General features: G+C 52.0%; 2 protein-coding genes and 1 long non-coding RNA gene across 3 annotated transcripts; 1 reads left to right on the forward strand and 2 right to left on the reverse strand.

The window, feature by feature from the left end:
- Positions 1–385: 385 nt before the first annotated feature.
- On the reverse strand, positions 386–10,066 carry Rab1b (RAB1B, member RAS oncogene family). The gene is made up of 6 exons (XM_075973096.1): positions 9,924–10,066; positions 8,327–8,399; positions 7,985–8,080; positions 7,793–7,888; positions 1,846–1,977; positions 386–1,763 (listed from the first exon to the last, which is right to left on the reverse strand). Exons 1-6 carry the CDS (start codon positions 9,935–9,937, stop codon positions 1,569–1,571), a joined length of 606 nt encoding a protein of 201 aa, XP_075829211.1. The 5' UTR covers positions 9,938–10,066; the 3' UTR covers positions 386–1,568.
- A 642-nt stretch (positions 10,067–10,708) lies between these two features.
- Positions 10,709–20,663, reverse strand: Klc2 (kinesin light chain 2). Its single transcript, XM_075973097.1, has 16 exons — positions 20,262–20,663; positions 19,349–19,587; positions 16,685–16,915; positions 16,526–16,595; positions 15,797–16,019; positions 15,002–15,089; positions 14,794–14,895; positions 14,537–14,710; positions 14,313–14,412; positions 13,438–13,487; positions 13,266–13,333; positions 12,762–12,870; positions 12,512–12,670; positions 12,314–12,438; positions 12,091–12,148; positions 10,709–11,649 (listed from the first exon to the last, which is right to left on the reverse strand). The coding sequence occupies exons 2-16, from the start codon at positions 19,574–19,576 to the stop codon at positions 11,566–11,568; spliced, it is 1,869 nt and encodes a 622-aa protein (XP_075829212.1). The 5' UTR covers positions 19,577–19,587; positions 20,262–20,663; the 3' UTR covers positions 10,709–11,565.
- On the forward strand, positions 16,825–18,975 carry LOC142850053 (uncharacterized). Its single transcript, XR_012910644.1, has 3 exons — positions 16,825–16,937; positions 17,300–17,368; positions 18,941–18,975. It is a non-coding gene; the product is annotated as an uncharacterized LOC142850053 (long non-coding RNA).
- Positions 20,664–20,869: the final 206 nt, after the last annotated feature.

Genomic DNA, 20,869 nt, shown 5'->3' on the forward strand with positions numbered 1-20,869 from the left:
AGAGGGGACTGAATTCGACTGGAGGAAGGGGAAGACCAAGTTCAATGCAGTATGTCTGTGCGGACTAATCCACGCTCCTGGGTCCGGTTCATGCCTAACTTCATGCCTTGCAAGCTATCACAGTGGGTGTTGATGGTGGATCACCCAATGGCCTTCTGCCTGCCTCCCTTTGACAGATCCGGATCCGTGCTGGGCCCTTGGAGACATCCCACAGCAGCACAGCAGGCTTTCCCAGCCCCAGGATGTGGGTCAAGGGCTTTTACCAGCAAACTTAGGCCTTAGTCCCAGCCAGGACCCCTGTGTATCACACCAAACTCTGGATTCCAGTTCCATCCAGCAGCTCAAAGCCAGACTCAGACCTAATAGACCACACTCACACCACAGCTTCCTTGCAAAAACCCTCGGCTTATCCAAGGGCCAGTGGAAATTTATTTTTTTCATCCTTTTCCATCTTTCCCCAAGTGGCTTTTCCTTGCAAAATGCCTGACATGACACCAGAGGGGGACTGGGAGAAGAGGCTCCCTCCCAGAGGGGCAGCCCAGGGATTTAAATACACACTGGAAGGAAGGGAGGGGTGTAGGGAGAGATGGCAAGAAGACAGCACAAAGGACATGGCTTCTTAGGTAAAGACCAAAGGTTTTCTGCAGGAAGCTGTGCCAGACGGTAGTGGCCAGAATTCTGAGTGGGGAGGGGAGTGTGAGAGACCCACAACCCCAAGTGGCCCCCACATTCCCCAGAGAAGTAGGTCTGGCTGCCTCAAGCTCTGAGTAACAGAGGGAGGCCAGATGTGCTGCCTCAGGGAAAGAGAAGTGATGCTGGCAGAGTGAGGGTTAAGGCTGGTGCCCGGCCTCTGGCGCGGTGGGCCTTCCGCCTCCGCCTTTCTCAGGGACAAAGGGGCTCAGTGGGCAGGCAGCACATGGGCCTGGCTCTGGCAGGGCAGGGGGAGGCAGGAGCAGGCTCCCTCTGGGCTTGAGACACAGGCCCAGCACAGCCACCCACCCACCCACCCTAGTTGTGCTCAAGACCCAACAGCAGCTGGACGGCTCAAGCTGAGTGTGGGAGCTGTAGAGGCGGGCAGGGGTAAGGAAAAGGTGGGCTGTTGGGCTCTTGCATGCCCCCTTGCCTGTCCTGAGGTCCGAAGCAGGACTCTGGACCTGAGGCCCTGGATCCCCTGGCCACTGCCTGCAGCCAGGGGCAGCAGAGGCAGAGAGGCCCTCATTTATTGGGAAGGAAAAAAGGAAAAGAGAAACCCAGTGCAGCATACATGGGGGTGAGTGACAGACAGCAGAGCCCTCATTCCAAAGAAAGGTGCGTGGTGGCATCTTTTCAAGGTACTAGAGGCAGCAGCAGAGCAGTTCCTGTGACCACCCCAGTCACAGGTTCTGCATGTCCTCCATGGGGGCCCTGACAGGACTAGGACTCAGAGCAGAAGGCAGATGGGCCAGAGGAAGATGGGGAGCCCAGGACACCCCAAAGCCACAGACTCAAATGCCCTAGGAGAGGGAGGCACTTCCTGTCCCCTCCAGGGGCATCATCTGGAGAAGGTGTCTCTTCCCCAAGTGCCCCTCCTAGCAACAGCCACCACTAGCTGGCTTCACAGGGGTGCTGTCGATCTTCAGGTTGGGTCTTTCACCCCCAGAAGCTGCTCCTGGCCCCATCCGCTTTTTGATCTCTGCAGCCATCGTCATGAATGCCTGCTCAACATTGGTGGCATTCTTGGCACTTGTCTCCAGGAAGGGGACACCCAGAGAGTCTGCAAATTCCTGCCAAGGAGAGAAGAGAGATAAGTAAGAGCAATGAAGAGAAGGCCCTAGTCCCCGGACAGCCAGGGCTGGCCCTGCTCACCTTGGCTGTGGTGTTGTCCACGACCTTCTTGGTGGTGAGATCACTCTTATTGCCTACCAGGAGTTTATTGACGTTCTCGCTGGCGTAGCGATCTATCTCCTGCAGCCACTGTTTCACATTAGCGTAGGATTCCTAGGCACAGGGTCCAAAGTTACTGAACTCCAAAACCCAATCTAGCAGGGCTCTTTTGAGGGAAAGGCAGGAGCCCTGAACATGGGAATACAGTTAAGTCGTCCCCTCTAGGCTTAGCTTTCCACCCGAATCTCTTCCATGTGGAAACCCAGAAACCCAAACCAGCACAGATTAGCCAGTGGCCCCAACACCTCAACAACTGCCTAGACCTATCAGACATTTCTGTTTTTTGCCATTATCTCTCTCTAGACCACTCCTAGGTGTAACCACACACAGAAGCTAAAGGCATCACAAGAAAGGCAGATGACATCAGACATGGTTGATACAGGCAAATGATCCTAGCGATGAAGTAAGCTGAGGCATGAAGATCACAAGTTCAAGACCAGTCTGAGGAACTTAAGACCCTCTCAAAATAAATGAAAAGGGGGTCTGGGGAGAGGGTTAAGTGGTTGATAGCACCAGCTACTATTCCAGAGGACCTGAGTTCAGTTCCCAGCATCCACATGGCAGCTCACAACTGTCTGAAGCTCCATTTCCAGGGGATCTGACACCTTAAACTTGCAAGTAAAATACCGATGCACATGAAACAAAAATAAATATATCATTAAAAATAATGAAAAGGAGCTGGGCATGGTGGCATATTCCTTTAATCCCAGCACTTGGGAGACAGAGGTAGGCAAACCTCTTGTGTTCAAGGCTAGCCTGGTCTATAAAGGGAGTTCCAGGACAGCCAGGGCTACACAGAGAAATGCTGTCTCACCCTCCCCACACTCACCCAAGAAAAGATGACCTAAGCAGTTCATGACTAAATTACGTACATCTCCAGCCCTCCCTTTAAATTCTGAAGCCTTGGAGACCAGTGGGAGATGAAGGTTCTTCATAGGGGAGACCTTGGCCAGTGAAGGAGACAGGTTCGCCACACTTATGACACCACTTTCTACCTCACTGAGCCTCAGCAGTCTGACACTGAGCTTGTGAAAAGGATGTAATTTCTAGTCAAGCCGGAGCTGTGTTTCCTCTTCCTTTAAATAAAGTTTCCTGCCTGCGTGCACGTATACCCTGTACATGGCTCGTGCCCTTGGAGGCCAGAAGAGGGCATCAGCTCCTCTGGAATTGGGAGTTACAGACAGTTGTGAACTGCCATGTGGGTGCTGGGAACTGAAACCCAGGTCTTCTGTAAGAGTAGTGAACACTCTGTTGAGCCATCTCTCCAGCTCCTATTTTTTCTTCTTCAAGGTATACTGGGCTCTAATGTATACAACCTCATGTCCTAAGCTGGACCCTATACTGGAAGGAGGAAACAGGGACCTTAACTATACACCCACCTTAGGTTATTCAGGGAACAGTAGAGCAGACCACCAGTATACACAATGGCAAGATGTTGCACAGCCATAGGGCCACTTCTGCCTAGAAAGCTACAGCTGACACCAGCCTGTAGGCATGAACTCAACTAATATAAAAGCTAACAGCTAAGGACACAGCAGCTGCTAGAATGGGAAGGTGTGGTGTCTTTGGGGAGTGGGAAGTGGGGAAACAGCAGGCTGCAGGTTGGGAGGGGTTGGAGGGGGTGGTCAAAGACAGAGCTGAAAGGTTTTAGCCTGGATAAACTTGGCATACCCATGAGACAGGGAAGGTTTCCTCCAGTGAATAGTAACTGGCGCACATTTGTGTTCTGGAAATAGGATTAGAGCACACTAACAAGATGCAGAGCCACTGGGAAGTGTCCAGAATAATCTAGAGTAACGTCCCAAACCAGGAAATGCAGCCAGGAAGAGCAGAGGCTTAGAGTTAGGCTATCCTAGCTATTGCTAAGCTTGGTCATCTACTATGTGACCGCAGATATCTAGTCACCTGACCTGGGTCTCAGTTTCCTCTTTTGTTCCGATAACACTTCCCAGCAGAGCTGTTGTTTGCATGAGAAAAGAATGCAGGGCTGTCTCCTAACAAGTGCCCAATTAGCAAGAGCTGCTATTATCCTCATCACTGCTATTATTATGAAGGGACAGATCTGAAGGGGCGGGGAGAGAATAGAGGTGCCTTGAGACTCAATGGAGAAGGGAAGTTTTTCTGGTCAGACTTACAAGGATTGTTATAAATTAGGATGCAGGAGGCGGGCGGGGGAGATGGGGAGGCTAGTGTTAGAATATGAATCCTGCAGCTGGTGTGGAGCCCAGAGGCAGCTGAAGGCAGAGAAAGGGCTTTTTTTTCTTTACTGGGACATCAGAGGCAAGTTATTAACACCTCTGGAAAACAATTTCTTCCTGTAGGAAACATGGTGTACTAGTTAGCATTTTCCAACTTGACACAAACCTAGACATCCAGAAAGGGCTTCTAATCTTTCTAATCTGAGGAACCGCCTCCATCAGATGGTCCTGTGAGCACGTCTAGGAGGCATTTTCTTGACTGATGGTGGATGTGGCAGGGCCCAGCTCACAATGGGCAGCATCACCCTTTGGCGGTGACCTTGGGTGGTCTAAGAAAGCAGGTTGAGCAAGCTATGGGGAACAAGCAGTAGGCTCCCCATGGTTATTGCCTGAATTCATGCCTTGGCTTCCTTTGATGATGGACTATTACCTGAGAGTTTTAAGATGAGACAAGCCCTTTTCTCCTACCTAGTATTTACTGTGGCAACAGAGTGCAAACTAGGGCACAGAGACCTCACCACTTACTTCACTGGGTAAGAGCATGAAGATCATTCCCGTTATAGACACCAAGGGCCAGCACAAGCACACACAATGATGGAACCCATGGGACATCTGTCCAGACATAAGAATTCCAGAACACAAGGCAATAGCCAAACCACAGAAGTGGCTGGGGTTAGTTGGGCTGTAGAAACTATAGGGCTAATGGGCAGTGAGGGGCTGGGGTATAGCACACTGGCTTAGTGGGAGGCAGTGCCACAGAAAATTTCCAGGAAACAGAAGAAAATGGAGTACAAAGTTACAAGAAGTCAATCTGGGCCAGAAGCTGATTGGATCCGACAGTTAATTAAAGCCTTGGTGCCCTGTGAGTGGCACCACTCGGAAGAGTTGGGAGGTGAAAGCATGGGTATCAGGAGTCTCTGGTAAGTTGTCACTCACTACCCCTCAAAGCAGGAACTCTCCCAACCCAGGACTGATTGGTAGAAAAAGCAAAGCAGATGGATGCCGAGTCTAGGTCTTTGGCTTCTGGCACTAACTAGCGAGAAGCCCTTAGTAAGTCACTGTCCCAGCCTGAACCAAGTCTTCATCTTTAAAAAAGGAATGTGAACAGATTCAACTCAATGCCCATCAAAATCCCAGCAAAATTCTTCAAAGACCTCAAAAACACGGTACTCAACTTCATACGGAAAAGCAAAAACCCAGGATAGCCAAAACAATCTTGTAAAATAAAAGAACTTCTGGAGGCATCACAATCCCTGACTTCAAACTCTACTACAGAGCTACAGTACTGAAAACAGCCTGATACTGGCATAAGAACAGATAGGAGGACCAATGGAACCAAATAGAAGACCTGGATATCAATCCACACATCTTCTAACACCTGATTTTTGATAAAGAAGCAAAAAAATATCAAATGGAAAAAAGAAAGCATATTCAACAAGTGGTGCTGGCAAAACTGGATATCAACATGTAGAAGAATGAAAATAGACCCATATCTATCACCATGCACAAAACTCAAGTCCAAATGTATCAAAGACCTCAACATAAAGCCAGCCACACTGAACCTTATAGAAGAGAAAGTGGGAAGTACACTTGAACACATTGGCACAGGGAACCACTTCCTAAATAGAACCCCAGCAGCACAGACACTGAGAGAAACAATTAATAAATGGGACCTCCTGAAACTGAAAAGCTTCTGTAAAGCAAAGGACATGGTCAATAAGACAAAACGACAACCTACAGAATGTGAAAAGATCTTCACTAACCCCACATCAGACAGAGGTCTGATCTCCAAAATATATAAAGAACTCAAGAAACTGGACACCAAAAGATCACTTAATCCAATAAAGAAATGGAGTACAGACCTAAACAGAGACCTCTCAACAGAGGAATCTAAAATGGCTGAAAGACACATAAGGAAATGTTCAACATCCTTAGTCATCAGAGAAATGCAAATCAAAACAACTCTGAGATTCCATCTTATACCTGTAAGAATGGCCAAGATCAAAAACACTGATGACAACTTATGCTGGAGAGGTTGTGGGGAAAAGGGAACACTTCTCCATTGCTGATGGGAATGCAAGCTGGTACAACCCCTTTGGATGTCAGTGTGGTGATTTCTCAGAAAATTAGGAAACAACCTTCCTCAAGACCCAGTAATACCACTTTTGGATATATATCGAAAGGATGCCCAATCGTGCCACAAGGACATGTGCTCAACTATGTTCATAGCAGCTTTGTTTGTCATAGCCAGAATCTGGAAACAACCTAAATGCCCCTCAACCGAAGAATGGGTAAGAAAAATATGGTACATTTACACACAGAGTACTACACAGCAGAAAAAAAATAATGACAGCTTGAATTTTGCAGGAAAATGGATGGACTTAGAAAATATTACTTTGAGTGAGGTAACCCAGACCCAGAAAGACCATTATCACATGTACTCACTCATAGGTGGACTTTAAACATAAAGCAAAGAAAGCCAGCCTACAAACCACAATCCCAGAGAACTTAGACAACAACGAGGACACTAAGAGAAACTTACATGGATCTAATCTACATGGGAAGTAGAAAGTAGAAAAAGACAAGATCTTCTGAGTAAATTGTGAGCATGGGGACCTTGGGGAAGGGTTGAAAAGGAGAGGGGAGAGGCAGGGAGGGGAGCAGAGAAAAGTGTAGAGCTCAATAAAAATCAGCAAATTAAAAGAAAAAAATGGAATGTGAGTAACTTCTCATGAGCATCAAAAGCCAGGCACAGTGGTAGGTACCCAATAGCCCCAGCTATTAGGGTGGCCAAAGAAGAGGGACAGGCTGGCAATAGAGTGAAACTCCCATTTTGTGGGGTAAGCAACCAAGGAAAGTTTCTGTAACTGTAATGTGATGTTTTGTTTGTGCTGTAATGAATAAAGCTTGCCTGAAGATCAGAGTGCAGAGCAGAGCTAACCACACTACTTAGCCATAGAGGCCAGGCAGTGGTGGTACACACCTTTAATCCCAGTACTTGGAAGTCATGCACCTTTATCCCAACACCAGGGAGGTGGAGACAGGAAGGGATATGGCTGGGTGGAGAGAAAAATATAAGACGGGAGGAGACAGGAGTCAAGGCGTTCAGTCTGAGGACTTGTAGAGACAGGACACCCCATTCCGTCTGAGGACTTTGTATAAGTAAGAACCAGTGGCTGGCTGCTCTGTTCCTCTGATCTTTCAGTTTTCACCCCCTAATATCTGACTCCGGGATTTTATTATTAAGGCCAATTAGAATTTGCGGTACACTTGAAGACAGTCGGGACAATTTCTGGCTGCTGAAGCCACCAGAGTAGATACAGGATTCCAGAACTTCTGCTTACCCTGGGCTCCCAGTTTCTTGTCTAAACTCTTACAATTGCTCCAACTGTCTGTAGCCATCAGGAAGCAAGGACCCAGCAGTAACTGAGCAGCTGACTACCACCAAACATGGGTAGTCTGCAAAGTCTAGAAAAAGGCAGCAAGAGCCATGAAGCCTGGTTCTGTCAAGACTTCATAACAGGGTCTTGGTAGGATCCATTTTTGTGGCCTGTTGCCCTTTTATGAGGCAATTCAGCACAGGATCTCCCTTCCAGAAAGCTTACAGGAAAAGAAGACAGGAAGAGGAGCAAGAGTCAAAAGTCAAGGCTGTGAGGTAAATTCAGAAGTACCTGGTCAGTGACGTCATACACCACGATGATGCCATGAGCCCCCCGGTAGTAGCTGGAAGTGATGGTCCGGAACCGTTCCTGACCAGCTGTGTCCCACTATGAGACAGGAGAAAAAGGGTAGGTCAGCCACAAGAGAGCCCCCACCCCAAGGCAAACCCTTCAGTCTCAGTGCTGGAGAAAACTCATACTCACAATCTGAAGTTTGATGGTTTTGCCATCCAGCTCAATGGTTCGAATCTTGAAGTCCACCCCGATAGTGCTGATGTAGCTCTCTGTGTATGTGTCATCCTGAAAGGTGGGGCAGGGAAACAGCCTGAACAGACAGGCCCAAGAACTACTTGGAAGTCCCCCCTCCAGCCATCTGCCCCTGCTGTGCTCCTCACCACCAAGCCTTAGTTCTAAGTACCCCAACTTGCGAGGCCTGGGCCCTTGTTCTGGCAGCTCTGGTAACTCCTGTGTTCTGAGTTGCCCCTTTTTCCTCCCAGTGGCCAGCTAGGACCCCGAGTGGGTGACATGGGGGTGCTTCTTACTCACAGCAAACCGCAGGAGCAGGCATGACTTGCCCACACCTGAGTCACCAATCAAAAGCAGCTTGAACAGGTAGTCACTGGCAAGAGAAGATGGGAAGGTATGAGGGCAGGCAGGAAGTTCTCCCCAGCCCCTGCCCCTGCAGCAGCCCAAAAGCACTTTGAGGCATGCTTCTGACTGGTGTACTATGGTGTTCACTAGATCTTCCACTATCCTGAAAAGGGATGAAAAATAGACCCTCACTATTCCCAATAACCTAACCCACAAAACCTTCAGCTTGCTATGTCTAAATTCCCACTTTGTGGCAAAAGCAAGGAATGATATTTGCCAAGAAACACAACCAGTTGGGTGCCAGAGCTGAGACTAGTGTGGTAGGAAGTATTTAGGAAACCCACACTAGGCCGCACAGTGTGCCAGCCTAGGACCCAAAAATGAAAACCTGAACCCATGAAGCCAAAACAAATGGGAAAGAGCCTGCCATGAAGTCACGAGTAAGAGGCAGTCAACAAGTGGCCACGGAAACAGCAGCTAACACTTCTTCAATGGCCTGTGTGAAGTACTTAAATGCAAGCTCTCATTAGACCCCCACCCCAATGCAACGGAGTGAGTGAGTGTTACTTCCAACTACCAGGAAACCAGGTCAGAGAAGGGAAGTGACTTACCCTAAGCAGCGGCTAACTGTGAGGCTGGGAACTAGGCCTGCCAAGCTTTTGACAGCCTGCAGCCTCCCTTCTCTGTTCCCCTCCTAACCCTGCTGAGCTTCACCCTTTCTCAAGGAAATCTGAGGCCTAGAGCTGGGGAAGAAAAAGGAAGCGGAGAAGGGGAAGACAACACGGGGACAAAACTGTCTGTGGGCCATCTACTCCAAAGGGTTTGAGAAATAAAAACTCCATTCTAAGGGAGCAAGCAAATTCCACATTCACCTAAAGTTCTTTGGCAGTCTGACAGGTGAGGGAAGCCGTGTGACAGTGGCACTGGAGGCCCGAGTAAAGGTGAGAGGACAAAAAAGGACGGACCGCCGGGAGCGACTGGACAGTGCGGCCCAGGTAGGGCAAATGGCAGCCCCAGAGGAAAGGACTTGAAAGGTATGTGACTCTAGCAGGGGCTTGGGCTCCCCTCTTGTCTGGTCAGCTTCTGTCTGGGCCAGCCCCGGGAACCGGGCTCCAGAAGAAAGTCAAAGGCACAGAGGCTCACGGCCCGACAGAGAGTACTCGACTCTGGAGACCAAAAACTATTATGATGGGCTCCAAACCGCCTGCCCGTGGTCAAGCAGCGGGTGGGGAAACTGAGGCTCTGGGAGACCCAATCTGTGTAGGGTCACGTAACCGAAAAGGTCTGGGAGAGCCGGTGCTGCGGGCTCCAAGTGCTGCCCTTCGAAGTTGTGCCTTCGGACCCTGGCTGAGAGAACTTGGGGTGCTGAGCCGGGGTCCTGGGGTTCTCGGGGGGAGGGGCAGGACCCGGATGTGGGGGGGGGTCAGCGGAAGAGAGACCCGGATGTGGGGGCGCCGCGCAGTTCTGACCAGGGCCAGACAACTTCGATAAGCATATAGCCCCATAGACATGATCGAGGCTGCGCCACACGGCGCGGGCGGGGCTCACTCACTATTCGGGGTTCATGGCGGCAGCGGTGGCCCGCTCGGTCGCTCCCAGTCGGCTCTGCTCCGCCTCCCGTTCCAAGATGGTGGCCGCTCCGCCCTAGAGGCCCCGCCTGCACTGCGCAAGCGCAAACACTTCCGACAGGGGTTGCCCCGCGCTGCCTTGCGGAACCTGTAGTCTCCTACTTGATTTGTCACTGCTGCGCAGGCGCAACCCAGGCAACCCAAGCGGCCGTGCACTTCAGTCGCCACCCGTGAACTGCCTTCTGGGGTCTGTAGTCTTTCCAAACACTGAACGACCGGCTGCGGAATCTTGGTTGGAGACTCTTGTTCGCGCTGGGGTAGGTGTGGTTTACCTTTGTGATAGGCAGCCGCCCTCTTTGTTCTCAGATTGAAATCATTAAACGAGAAGGTACAAGGTATATAGGACCGGAGAAACTTGACTTATTCGGCGTTCTTTATGGGATGAACACTCCGCAGCCCGTCCCAGAACTGTCACCACCAGTATTAATTACATACAGGAAAAAATCGTCTCGGGACATTCAATTCAGTCCAAGAACGTATTAAGGTGTAGAACTCATCAAAGACAGAATTGTCTAGAACCCCATAAGAGTATGCTTTAGGAGAAATCCCAAATCTGTAGCATCCCCTCAAACAGTTCGTGACAAGGGCAAAGTATTAGTTCAAGCCTCAAGGGACAGGGCATAATGTGTGTTGTGTCCCTCACTCTTTCAGATTCCACCCCAACCTAGGGATGCTCAGGGGCTTTGGGCATTCTCAAAACAAGCCTGGCTCAGATTCAAATCGTCTTTATTTCTACAGCAACATCTGAAAATAGAGAGCGACTGCCGCGCCCAACGAATAGGGTAGCCCCTCCTACTGCGGGGGTGTGTGGAGGGTACAGGAGAAGCTGAGGCAAGAAAGGCGTGGCAGGATGGCTCAGCGGGCCGTGCCCAGGGCGGGGTCAGGCCATGCCTGGGCGGAGCTGGGTGGGAAGGACGGTGCATAAGTCCGGGAGTCAACACAGGGCCCGGTGGTGTGGGAGTCCGGGCATCTGCAAGGTTGGGTAGAGCACATCCCTCCAAGACCAGGATGGCGAGGAGGTTGGGGAACCCTTCGGAGGCTCTGCTCCTAGAACTTGGAGCTTGGGAGATACCACCACTCGGAACGGGGGTGATTTAAGGCCTGGGCGGTACCACTGGAGAATGGAGAGGCAGGTGGCGGCCCGGGAATACCGTGGACTAAAGGGGGACGACTGAGGATGACACGGCCAATAACTTATTTCTCTATATACAGAAGCAACGGCCGGAAGTTGGGGGGGGGCAAAGATGCTGAGGGACAGCAAGTACTTAGTGTTCTTGGCTTTGGGGGTTGGGTAGGCAGGCCACCACTCCCACCGGCCCTGAATGTAGGGAAGAGAGGCCCCCTGCTGGAAGGAATACGTAAGGAACAGAGTTGGAGCCGGCCGACCCGGCTTCCAAGGGCCCTGGCTGAGGGCTGAGATGACAAGGGAAGAGGTTACCCTGAGTTTGAACAGAAAAGACAGGGGTCCTTGGGAGGGCAGGCAGGACAAGCAGCAGGCCCATGCGCAGGGCTGGGGTAAGGGATCGTGTCCGATGAAGGCTCTGGCGACTGGCTGCCCCTTCAACTTTAGCCCACGAGGGAGCTTCTTCGGGAGAGGTCCATGGAGCTGGAGCTCAAGGTGCGACTGTCGGAAAGACCTGTGCCTCCAGGCTGTGGGCAGAGGAGAGAGAGCACGTGGCTTAGACTTAGGCTGCTGGGACTGAGGGGAAGGGGTAAAGGGAGGGGTCCACAGCAGAGTATAGGATGATGAAAAGGGCCTGACCCAATCCAAGTCTCTAGTCCAAATCCAGTGAGTCAAAGACTGGCCAGAGTTAAAGTTTAGCTCACACCTCAGGCCCGAGAGATTCAAACGGATACTTGCTGACTATATATCTGCCCCAGGGCAAGAGCTGTATGCCCTTCCTGCCTGCCCCTAGTTGTTTGTACCTCTCTCCTCCCTGCCCAAAGCAGGCGTGGAACCAGACAGAGCTGGTACTGGATGAAGACTCACCAGAGAAAGTTGGGTGGGGACATACACAGACCAAGGGCCCGGAACTGTGGGTTAGAGGTCTGGGTCTAAGCTGCTTAAGGCCATATGCCCTCCATTCTTACCTGAACTGGCTCTTCCACACTCTTGTTAAGGAAGTTGAGAGAGCTAGCCCTCTTCATCCTGAGGGAAGAGAACCAGGATTTATTCATGGTGAAGCAATAAAGGGACATCAGGCTGGGTCTCTGGATGGAGGGCAGAATAAAGCAAACTTGGTGGTAGTGTTTCCTGGGAGAGATGGGAAGTCACTTTGGAGCCAACAGGATATGATCAGAGACAAAAACTCACCTAGAATTAGGGGGCTCCTGCGGGCCACCCCCCTGCAGCTTCCTGACCAACATCTCACTGCTACGTCTCAGGGCATCCCTGAGCTTCCCAAAGGAGCCACTGCGCCGCAGAGAGCCACTGCCATCCTGTGGGGAAGAACTGTCTCTAGGCCCTACTTTCTTTGTAGCCTTACACCCTATCTCAGCCCCCCACACTCACCCCACTCCACTCAGCTGCAGGCCCTGACTCCTCCAGGTCAGACTCAGACCGAGGCCCAGCACCCCCAGACACCTCTCGGCTGCCACGGCGGTCTCCTCGTCCACCACTACCATCTTTTAGGAGTTCTACCACCTTGGTCTGGCTGGCAGGATCCAGGCCCTGAAAGGGGGCAGGAAGCATCAGGCCCTGGCTGAAGCACACGTGGGGCCTCAAAGGTCCCTATTCACCCTCTCCCACCATGGAGGCCCACCTGCTTGCGGCTACGGCTGGCACAATCTTCCAGTGTATGTGCAGCTTCCAGCTTGCCCTGGCGCCGGTACAAAGCACCCAAGCTTCGCAGAGTGGTGTTGACTGTGGGACTGTAGACAGATAGCAGGGAGTCCCACAGGGGGTTCTGGGGACCAACAGGCCATCCAGAATCTGCCCTTTCCTATTCATCTGACCCTGTGGTAGACCCATTGCTCTGTCCCATCCTGAGAGAACCACTCTCAGGCTAGAAACCTGGCCTGGCCCTCTAGTTCTCTTAGGACATTGCCAACACGACCAGAAGCTAGGAGACCCAGGAGTGAGCAAACCAGTCCCAGGGGAGCTGTCCCAGTACACAGTCTTTTTGGGTTCAGGCTTTGAGAGATGAGCTAGCAGAAGAGAGGTATCTCAGAGGTGAAAGGATAGCGTGAGGCCTGGGTCTCACTGACCAAGGACACTGTTTCCTTGGTCCTCACTTTACCCCTGACCCAGACCTATCAGCCCTCACCTGTCAACCTTACAGGCTTTGTACCAGCTGCCATATTCCCCATAGGGGGCGCTGTCCCGGCGCTTATCCTGAGAGAGACCAGTCAGTTAGGGATGGGAATAAGTTCTCAGCTCCACACATCCAGCCTCATACCCGCCCCACATGTGCAAGCTCTGCCCACAGCACTACTTACCTTGCTCTCCTCCCTTTCCTCTGCATGCATCCAGATGGGCTTGTTCTCTCCTAGGAGGAAATAAGGAACTATCACCTGCCTGTCATATAGGTCTTTACAGGTGGGCTGGACAGGGACTAAATAATGTCTGGGGAAAGGGACAGAGGTGTGTAGGAAGCTACCAGGACCAGCACTGGGCTTTGCTGATTAGATGAACAAGAAGCAAACCCAAAACATCACTAACCCTCTGCTGCACCCAGATGAACAGGCCATAGGTCTGTGTCAAATGGCTATAAGTGAGGTGGTGTTAGGAGTGATATGGCAAGCCCTTACAAGCCCTTACAAGCCTCAGACCAGAGACTTGTCGAAAACTGGCCTGAGACTGTTCTAAGCCTGGCCTGAAAGAGGGGCCAGGCTGGAGGATGGGGACTAGGAAATGGCTCGTCATAGGGGCCAGAGGCTTTTCTGAGAAGGGAAGACACTTGGACCAGCTCTCAAAGTAAACGGCAATTGTCATGCAGAGAAAAAAGACTGGGCATAGTGGCACATGCCTTTAATCCCAACACTTGGGAGGCAGAGGCAGGTACCAATCTGGTCTACATAGTGAGTCCAGGACAGCCAGAGCTACATAGTTAGACCTTGTCTCACAAAAACAAAACAAACAAACAAACAAACAAACAACAAAAAAAAGAAAACAAAGGGGGGATGACTCAGCATGGGGTTTTCCAATTTGAATTAGGTGAGTGGGTTCCTGCAGACACCATTCACAGATGAGGCTGGGTTTCCTGCCAAACTCTAGACAGGATGGTCTGCAAAGCCAAGTACTATACTGGATGCTCCTGGCTGAGTAGGTCTCTGCTGAATGAACTGGAGGCATGTGGCAGTCATGGACTCACCATTGACAGAGCCAAACTCCTTCTCATGAGCACGGGTAAGGATCTCCTTGTACAGGGTCTCTGCATCCTGGTACTTGCCCTGTTTCAGGTAGCAGGAAGCCTGGAGAGGAAAGACAGTGGGTAAGCGGCATACAGGGACCTTAGTTTTCCTTCTCCTTCCTCCTGGACATCAGCCCTCTCTCCCTGCCTCCTTCCTTTCCAGCCTCCACCCAGCCTCAGAGCACCAGATTGTTCTTGGTCTTCGCCACATTGGGGTCATCTGGTCCAAGGCGTGTAGCATAGATCTCCAGGGCCCGCCGGTAGTAGTATTCCACCTCCTCAGCTTTACCCTGGTTCTGGCACAGCAAGGCCAGGTTGCTGAGCTGCTTGGCCACATCTGGGTGAAACTTGCCCAGGACCTGGGAAGAGTCAGTGGCTGTGGTCAGAGTTGCTCAGACTCTACTCTGTCTGGCCAGCACTCCTAAGCCCCATCTGCTCCCACCTTCTCCCGGATCTCCAGTGCTCGCTTGCACAGTGGCTCAGCCTCTTTGTACTTGCCCCGCTTGCCATACAGAACAGCCAGATTGTTCAGGGTTGCAGCCACCTGGGTGTAGGAGAATGGAGGTGCCTTCATTCAGAGCCCCAACAGGCAAGAACGCTGGGATTTGTGAGGGGTGGAGGAGGCCACACTCAATCCAATTCTTACTCACAGCTGGGTGGTCCTTGCCCAGCGTCTTCTCCCGGATAGCCAGGGCATCATTGAGGAGGTGTGCAGCATCCTTATACTTGTTCTGGTCCCTGGGAGCAGGCAGGACATTCAGGGATGTCCTCTAGGCTGAAGCCTGCCCCCAGGGGCCCGCAGTTCCCGTAGGCACTCCTCCTGAGGTCATGACAGGAGTGCAACTCAGAGCATGGGAGACCTGGACAGCCCTGCCCTTGACAGCGTGGAAATTAGGCAGTTTATCACACATCACTAAGGACTCACCTCATACCCAGACCCCTGAGCAACACTCAACTTTAAGTGACCCCAGTGCCTTGGCTTGTTGTCACTTTTTGCCACAGAAACCCTGTCACCCATTTTGAGTTCTGGGCCAATTTATGTTTCCACATCACTTTTCTTTCCTCATCCTTTCTCTTTCTAGGGTCTTGTGTATCCTAGGCTCACCTTGAACTAGCTGTGTAATCAATTTCTGATTGCCTTGCTTCTACCTCCTAAGTGCTGGAATTACAGTGTGTAGTACCATACCCGGCTTCCAATTGATGTTTCAAAGCCCATACTCAAGCCTGGGTGCCTAGGGAAGCTATGCTGACTCCCTGTGACCCTGGTGTTTTCAGGTGACACGTTGCTGTTGTTCACAGCCAATCTTTTCTTAAAGCTCTGACAGGCTTATTTCCAGCTGGAGGCCAGCTCTATATATGCAGGCCCTTCCTCGGCTGCTCAATTGTCCCTTGAGACATCCATCTGGAAGGATACAGGTGTGCCCACACAGCCAGAGGGCCCTTACCGATAAACCAGTGCCAGGATGTTCAGCATAGTGGCCACATCAGGGTGGTCATGGCCTGACGTTTTCTCCAAATCCTCCAGTGCCTGCTTGCAGAGGGGCACGGCCACCTCATAGCGGCCTTGTGAAGCATACTGGATTACCAGATTGTGGAGGGTACGGAGCCGTGCTGGTATTTCATAGCCCCCATGCTGTGCAGCTACATCCCCTCCTCCAGGGCTGGGAGCTACAAGACCAAAGACAGGAAGTTAGATGTACCTTCTCCTTTCTGAGCTAGGCTGGCATATGTCAGCCTAGCTTTCTGCCCATGTGTTCCTGGGCAAGCCACCAGCCTGCCTCAGCTTCTGCACTTACAGAGTAGGTCTAATTATTGTACAAGGAGTGAGTCCCAGCCCTTCATCTCATCTGCATTATGAGTGAGGCAATCATGACCAGCTCAGCAAGGCCCTGGATGAGTTTTCTCTGACTGTCTAGGGAGGCCCAGAAAGAAACTAACAGTAGAGCCAAATTCAGATCCCCAGACCTGCTAAGCATGCCCCATGCTCACCACAGAACTCAGGGATATAAGATGCAACAGGGAAGACTTGCCTTCTAAGTCATAACATGCTGGGATAATGTGATCAGAAATGAACAAAAAGAACACAGATGCCACTAATCCTCCATCTCCTGTGACCTTTAGGACTTTACACGACTGTTGGTTCCCTCAACCCAGAGCTAAGTGGCCTTCTCTACCTGGGCTCTGCTCATCCTCATTGGGAAACAGGTCATCTAGGGAGTCTTTGGGGACATCACCCTTCTCCTCCTGGAAAGGAAGACAGGAATGAGTGTCAGAGAAGATGGCACAGGTATCAGTGGGCATGTGGTACTGGATGTTGGCCAGCTGAGGCTCACATTTGGGGAAGCATCCTCATCCAGCTTGCGGATCTGGCTCATGAATAACAGGTGCTGCTTCTCTTCCTCCAGCTGAGCCACCGCCTGTTCGCTGCGCTGCAGCTTCTGCTGTGTACCGGCCAGCTCCTCACGCAACCACTGGTTCTCCTGTACCAGGCGCCGCACCTGAGCCCGCAGCTTCTGCTTCTCTGACTCCACAGCCCCCAGATGGCTTGACAGTGCCAGGATCACCTGTGCAGTCAGGCAGAAGAAGGTCAGAGTCCTAGCCATCCCTTAGCTTGTAATTACAGCCTCAGCCACCTGGGGAGCCAGTGAAAGGCCTGGCCATGACTGAGAGTAGCTTTTGCTATTAGGCTGGAGTTCTCCCCTACCCAGGGTCAGACTTCAGTAGAGGGCTCAAACCAAGAGGAGGTCTGGTAATTTTGACTGCCAGGATCCCTGTGGGATCTCTGAGCTCTCAGACTTCCTTTAGTTCTTCAGTTTACACTCCACCCACTACAGCTATGGCCAATGTATCACTGCTTCCTGCCCAGCGCTGTGCTTGCTCAAAGAATCCTGATAGGTGACCGAAAGGCCACAGAAAGACCTCATACTGACTTCTCTGAGCGTCCACAGCACTCTGGCTGCTGAAGGGAAGAGAAGCAGCATGTCCCCAAACAGTCTGAAGAACCAACCCAGGGACAGGTAAGAGGATCCACTAGCCCTTAGCTTCACTCAGCTCTTTCAACATCTGAAGCCCATGTTAATGTTCCAGGTTCTGTCTGTGCTTCAAGGGCCAGAATCATTGTCTCTTCTCAGGCATGCTTTCCCTCCACCCCATCTCCACTGCGGGAACCCTTTATGCCGTTCTGCTCCCAGTCTGTGAAAGAGCTGCACACTAGTGAGAGAGGAGCCCCTTCTGCCTCTCTGTACCTGACAGCTAAGTGCCCAAGGGGGCGACACTGCCTTTCCAGAAGCCTGGGAAGTCTAGGGCCCTGCATTTTTTAATTTGTTTACAAACATTTTAAAATTTAATTTACTTTTGTTTTTCTTTCAAGACAGGTTTTTCTCTGTGTAGCCCTGGCTGTCCTGGAACTCTTTAAGTAGACCAGGCTGGTCTCAAACTCAGATATCTGCCTGCTTCTACCTCCTGAATGGTGGAATTAAAGGCATGCATCACCATACCCAGCTGTTTGAAAACAGTTTAAGGGACAGGTATTTTTATAACCACTAGTTAAAAAATAAAAGTCCCTATGGCACACGCTTTTAATCCCAGCACTCAGGAGGCAGAGGCAGGTGGATCCTTGTGCATTCAACACCAGACTGGTCTACAGTGAGTTCCCGGACAGCCAGAGCTATGTAGAGAACCCTGTCTCAAAAAAACAAAACAAACAAAGTGGTCCCTAAGCAATCTGGAAGTATACACAACAGATGGCATGATCACTATTTTAAAGAGAAGGAAACCAAGACAATACAAGCAGCCCAAGATTCTGAAGCCAGGCAGTGGCTTGGCCAAGAACCAAAGAGACTAAAACCCTTTCCCACAGAACCTAACCCCTCCCTGCCCAACAGTCCTCTTTATGGGGGCCTCAGCAGAACTCCTAAGTAATCCAGGTTCTTTTATCACTGAACCTGCCGAAATCACAAACTTCCAGGACCTGTTCTGTGCCTTTTCTTTCTTCCTCCCCTGGTCCTGCTAAGCCTCCTTCCAGAAGATCTAGAACTGGTGTCTTCATGGTTGCCCATCTCATCGGAAGCCCAGCAGTGGCTTCCTCATCACTGCTCCAAGTCCATTCTTGACCTGCTAGTGTTAATTCTCCATAGCTCACAGTGAGTTTCAATACCTAAGTCGGACTATGTTCTCTGCTTGTTAGCGCCCTCCCAAGGCTTCCTGATGCCCTGGACATATGTTGGCTTCTGTTCCCCACAGGCCTCTCCTGTCCCCCTCCACAAGCTCTAGTCACACAGTTCTCCCCTAGCCTAGCTGCCTCTTCTGGACACTGGCCCATTTCCTCCTTCAGCTCTTGAGTTAATGTCATCTCAGAGAAGTCTTGCCTGACCAATAGACAAGACTTCTACTATAAACTCTCACAAGATCTTACTGTCTTTGAATCACTGATCACAATTTGTTCCGAGCAATTAATCAAATGTGTATATGTGCATATATTGCATAGGGGTAAAAATCTTAATTTGGAGGGGGAAGTAAGGTGGGACAGGGTCTCACCATGTGACCCAAAGTGGCCTGGAACTTGAACTCCTCCCGCCTCTGCCTCTCAGGTTCTGGGATTACAGACAGCATGCCCAGTGAGAACAAGGATGTTGTCTGCCTTGTTGAATCCTGCATCCTTGACATTGGCGAGCTGCCTGGCACACACTAAGCAAGTGGTAAAACTACAGAGCTTAATGAATTAATGCAAGATTGAATTGTGAAAGGAGGCTATTGAAGCATTTCTGTTTTCCTCTGCCACCCAGTCTGTTAGGTAGAACGGGGCCTGAATGGCACAGCTTATGTGGAGGTAGGGGTATCCACCCAGGCAGGGCTGGCATCTCTAAAGTGTACTCATTTAACATTACTTACTGTCCTAGCATGGCACTTCCAGAGACAAGTGTTTCCTCACTGAGAGTGTTCCTACATTTCCAGGACCTTTCTAGTAATCTTCCACTTTAGCCCCAACACTGACCTACCTGAGCCTCCCCAAGTCCCAGCTCGATGGCCTCCAGGGAGCGGCGCAGGAGGAGGCAGCGCTCCTGCGAGCCTGGCTCGGCCTCGCTTGCCTCATGAGAAGCCAGGGGAGCCAACAGGGCACGATGCTCTCCGCGCAGGGTCTCTAAACCCTGGATAACAGCCTTGGTACCCAGCACGATCTCGTCCTGGCTCAGCTTCTCCTCCCGCGGAAGCACCATCGTAGCCATGGTAGTGTCTTCTGCGGAGGCAAGAGGCGGACGGCGGGCGCCCGGCCAAGGGTCACACCACCGTGCACCCAAGGTTAGGTAAACACCGGGAAGTCCCCGTACGCCTAGGTCCCCAAGGGTGCCCAGATCCCCCAGTCCGCAGCCCGCACTGTGCCAGCCTCGGCCTACAGGGGGCGCGCCAAGTTCGTCTCGCCTAGGGAGACGCAATGCGGTGAGGCAAGTGAGGCTGGACCCTGATTCCTCCCTAGACCACCGGCTCAGACAGGCTTTCGTGGCCCAGCCACGGGGCTTTCCCGGAACTGTCCATGTCCAGACACAGAGCACTAGGGTACTGTAGGGGGATCGTAGGCGTTCCTGTGCCGGAGACCACAGCCCCTCCGGGCGGTCGGGATTCAGGCGACAGACCCCTCCCCCAGGGCAAGCGGAACAGTAGAGCCCCTCCCCCAGGGCAGGCTGAGCCCAGACTCCCCCTTCCACCGCCCCCGGGGCAGCGGTCTAGAGTAACGGGACAGGTTTCTGCAGGCCGCGCCCACAGCGACCACTCCCACAGGCTGGCCAAACGCCCGCAGACCCTCCCTAGAAAAGGCCCCGCTCCCAACCCCAGCCCAGGACCGCGCCCCCTCCCCGCAGGCCGGTCGGGTCCTCCCACAGGCCGCGCCCACGACGACTCCTCCTCTAGGCCGACCTGCAGCCGCTCCTCACTGTCGGGTCTGACTCGGTCTCCCGGCCAAACCGGCCCGCGCCAACCTGCACCTTCTGCTTGGGTCAGTCTCCGGCTGCGGCTTCTGCCCCGCTTCACCCGGATCCGCGACCGTGAGCTTGTCTAGCTGCCTCCATCCCGCCGGCCTTCCCAGCAGTCCCCGCGCCGCCTTAAAGGTGAAGCCGCTACCTCGGCGGCGTCGGAGGGGGCGAAACGCGCTTCGGCAGGCCAGTTGTCTGTCTTAAAGGGGCCCAGCGGGCCTGCCGGCTCCGGGGTGGGGCCAACCCTGAAGGGACACCGAAGGGGCGTGGCTGGACTTGCCCCCTGGGACCAGAGCTTCCTGGTCTGTGCAACACCCTGGGGCTCAGTGGCTGACCAGTGCTGACTGAGGAGCTAGAAGATCCGACCTCCTCTGATCCTGGAGCAAGACAGTCCACATTTATTGATTGAGCAAAGTCAAGTGTTTTGGTTGCTATCTTTTGTTTGTTTGTTTTTGTTTTTCGAGACAGGGATTCTCTGTGTAGCTTTGGAGTCTGTCCTGGAACTCGTTCTGTAGACCCGGCTGGCCTCGAACTCACAGAGATCTTCCTGCC

This window comes from Microtus pennsylvanicus, chromosome 5, assembly GCF_037038515.1.
Source record: "Microtus pennsylvanicus isolate mMicPen1 chromosome 5, mMicPen1.hap1, whole genome shotgun sequence".
Lineage (NCBI taxonomy): Eukaryota > Metazoa > Chordata > Mammalia > Rodentia > Cricetidae > Microtus > Microtus pennsylvanicus.

Excerpts from the sequence above, each read along its gene's own strand:
- Rab1b (XM_075973096.1), bottom strand. Across the intron at positions 7,889-7,984 it reads AAACCATCAAACTTCAGATT|TGGGACACAGCTGGTCAGGA; the intron begins GTGAGTATGAGT and ends CCTGTCTCATAG. Across the intron at positions 1,978-7,792 it reads TGTATGACGTCACTGACCAG|GAATCCTACGCTAATGTGAA; the intron begins GTACTTCTGAAT and ends CCCTGTGCCTAG.
- Klc2 (XM_075973097.1), bottom strand. The coding sequence starts at position 19,576 with ATGGCTACGATGGTGCTTCCGCGGGAGGAGAAGCTGAGCCAGGACGAG. Across the intron at positions 13,488-14,312 it reads GGAGTTTGGCTCTGTCAATG|GAGAGAACAAGCCCATCTGG; the intron begins GTGAGTCCATGA and ends ATTTCCTCCTAG. Across the intron at positions 11,650-12,090 it reads GTGTGGAAGAGCCAGTTCAG|CCTGGAGGCACAGGTCTTTC; the intron begins GTAAGAATGGAG and ends CTCTGCCCACAG.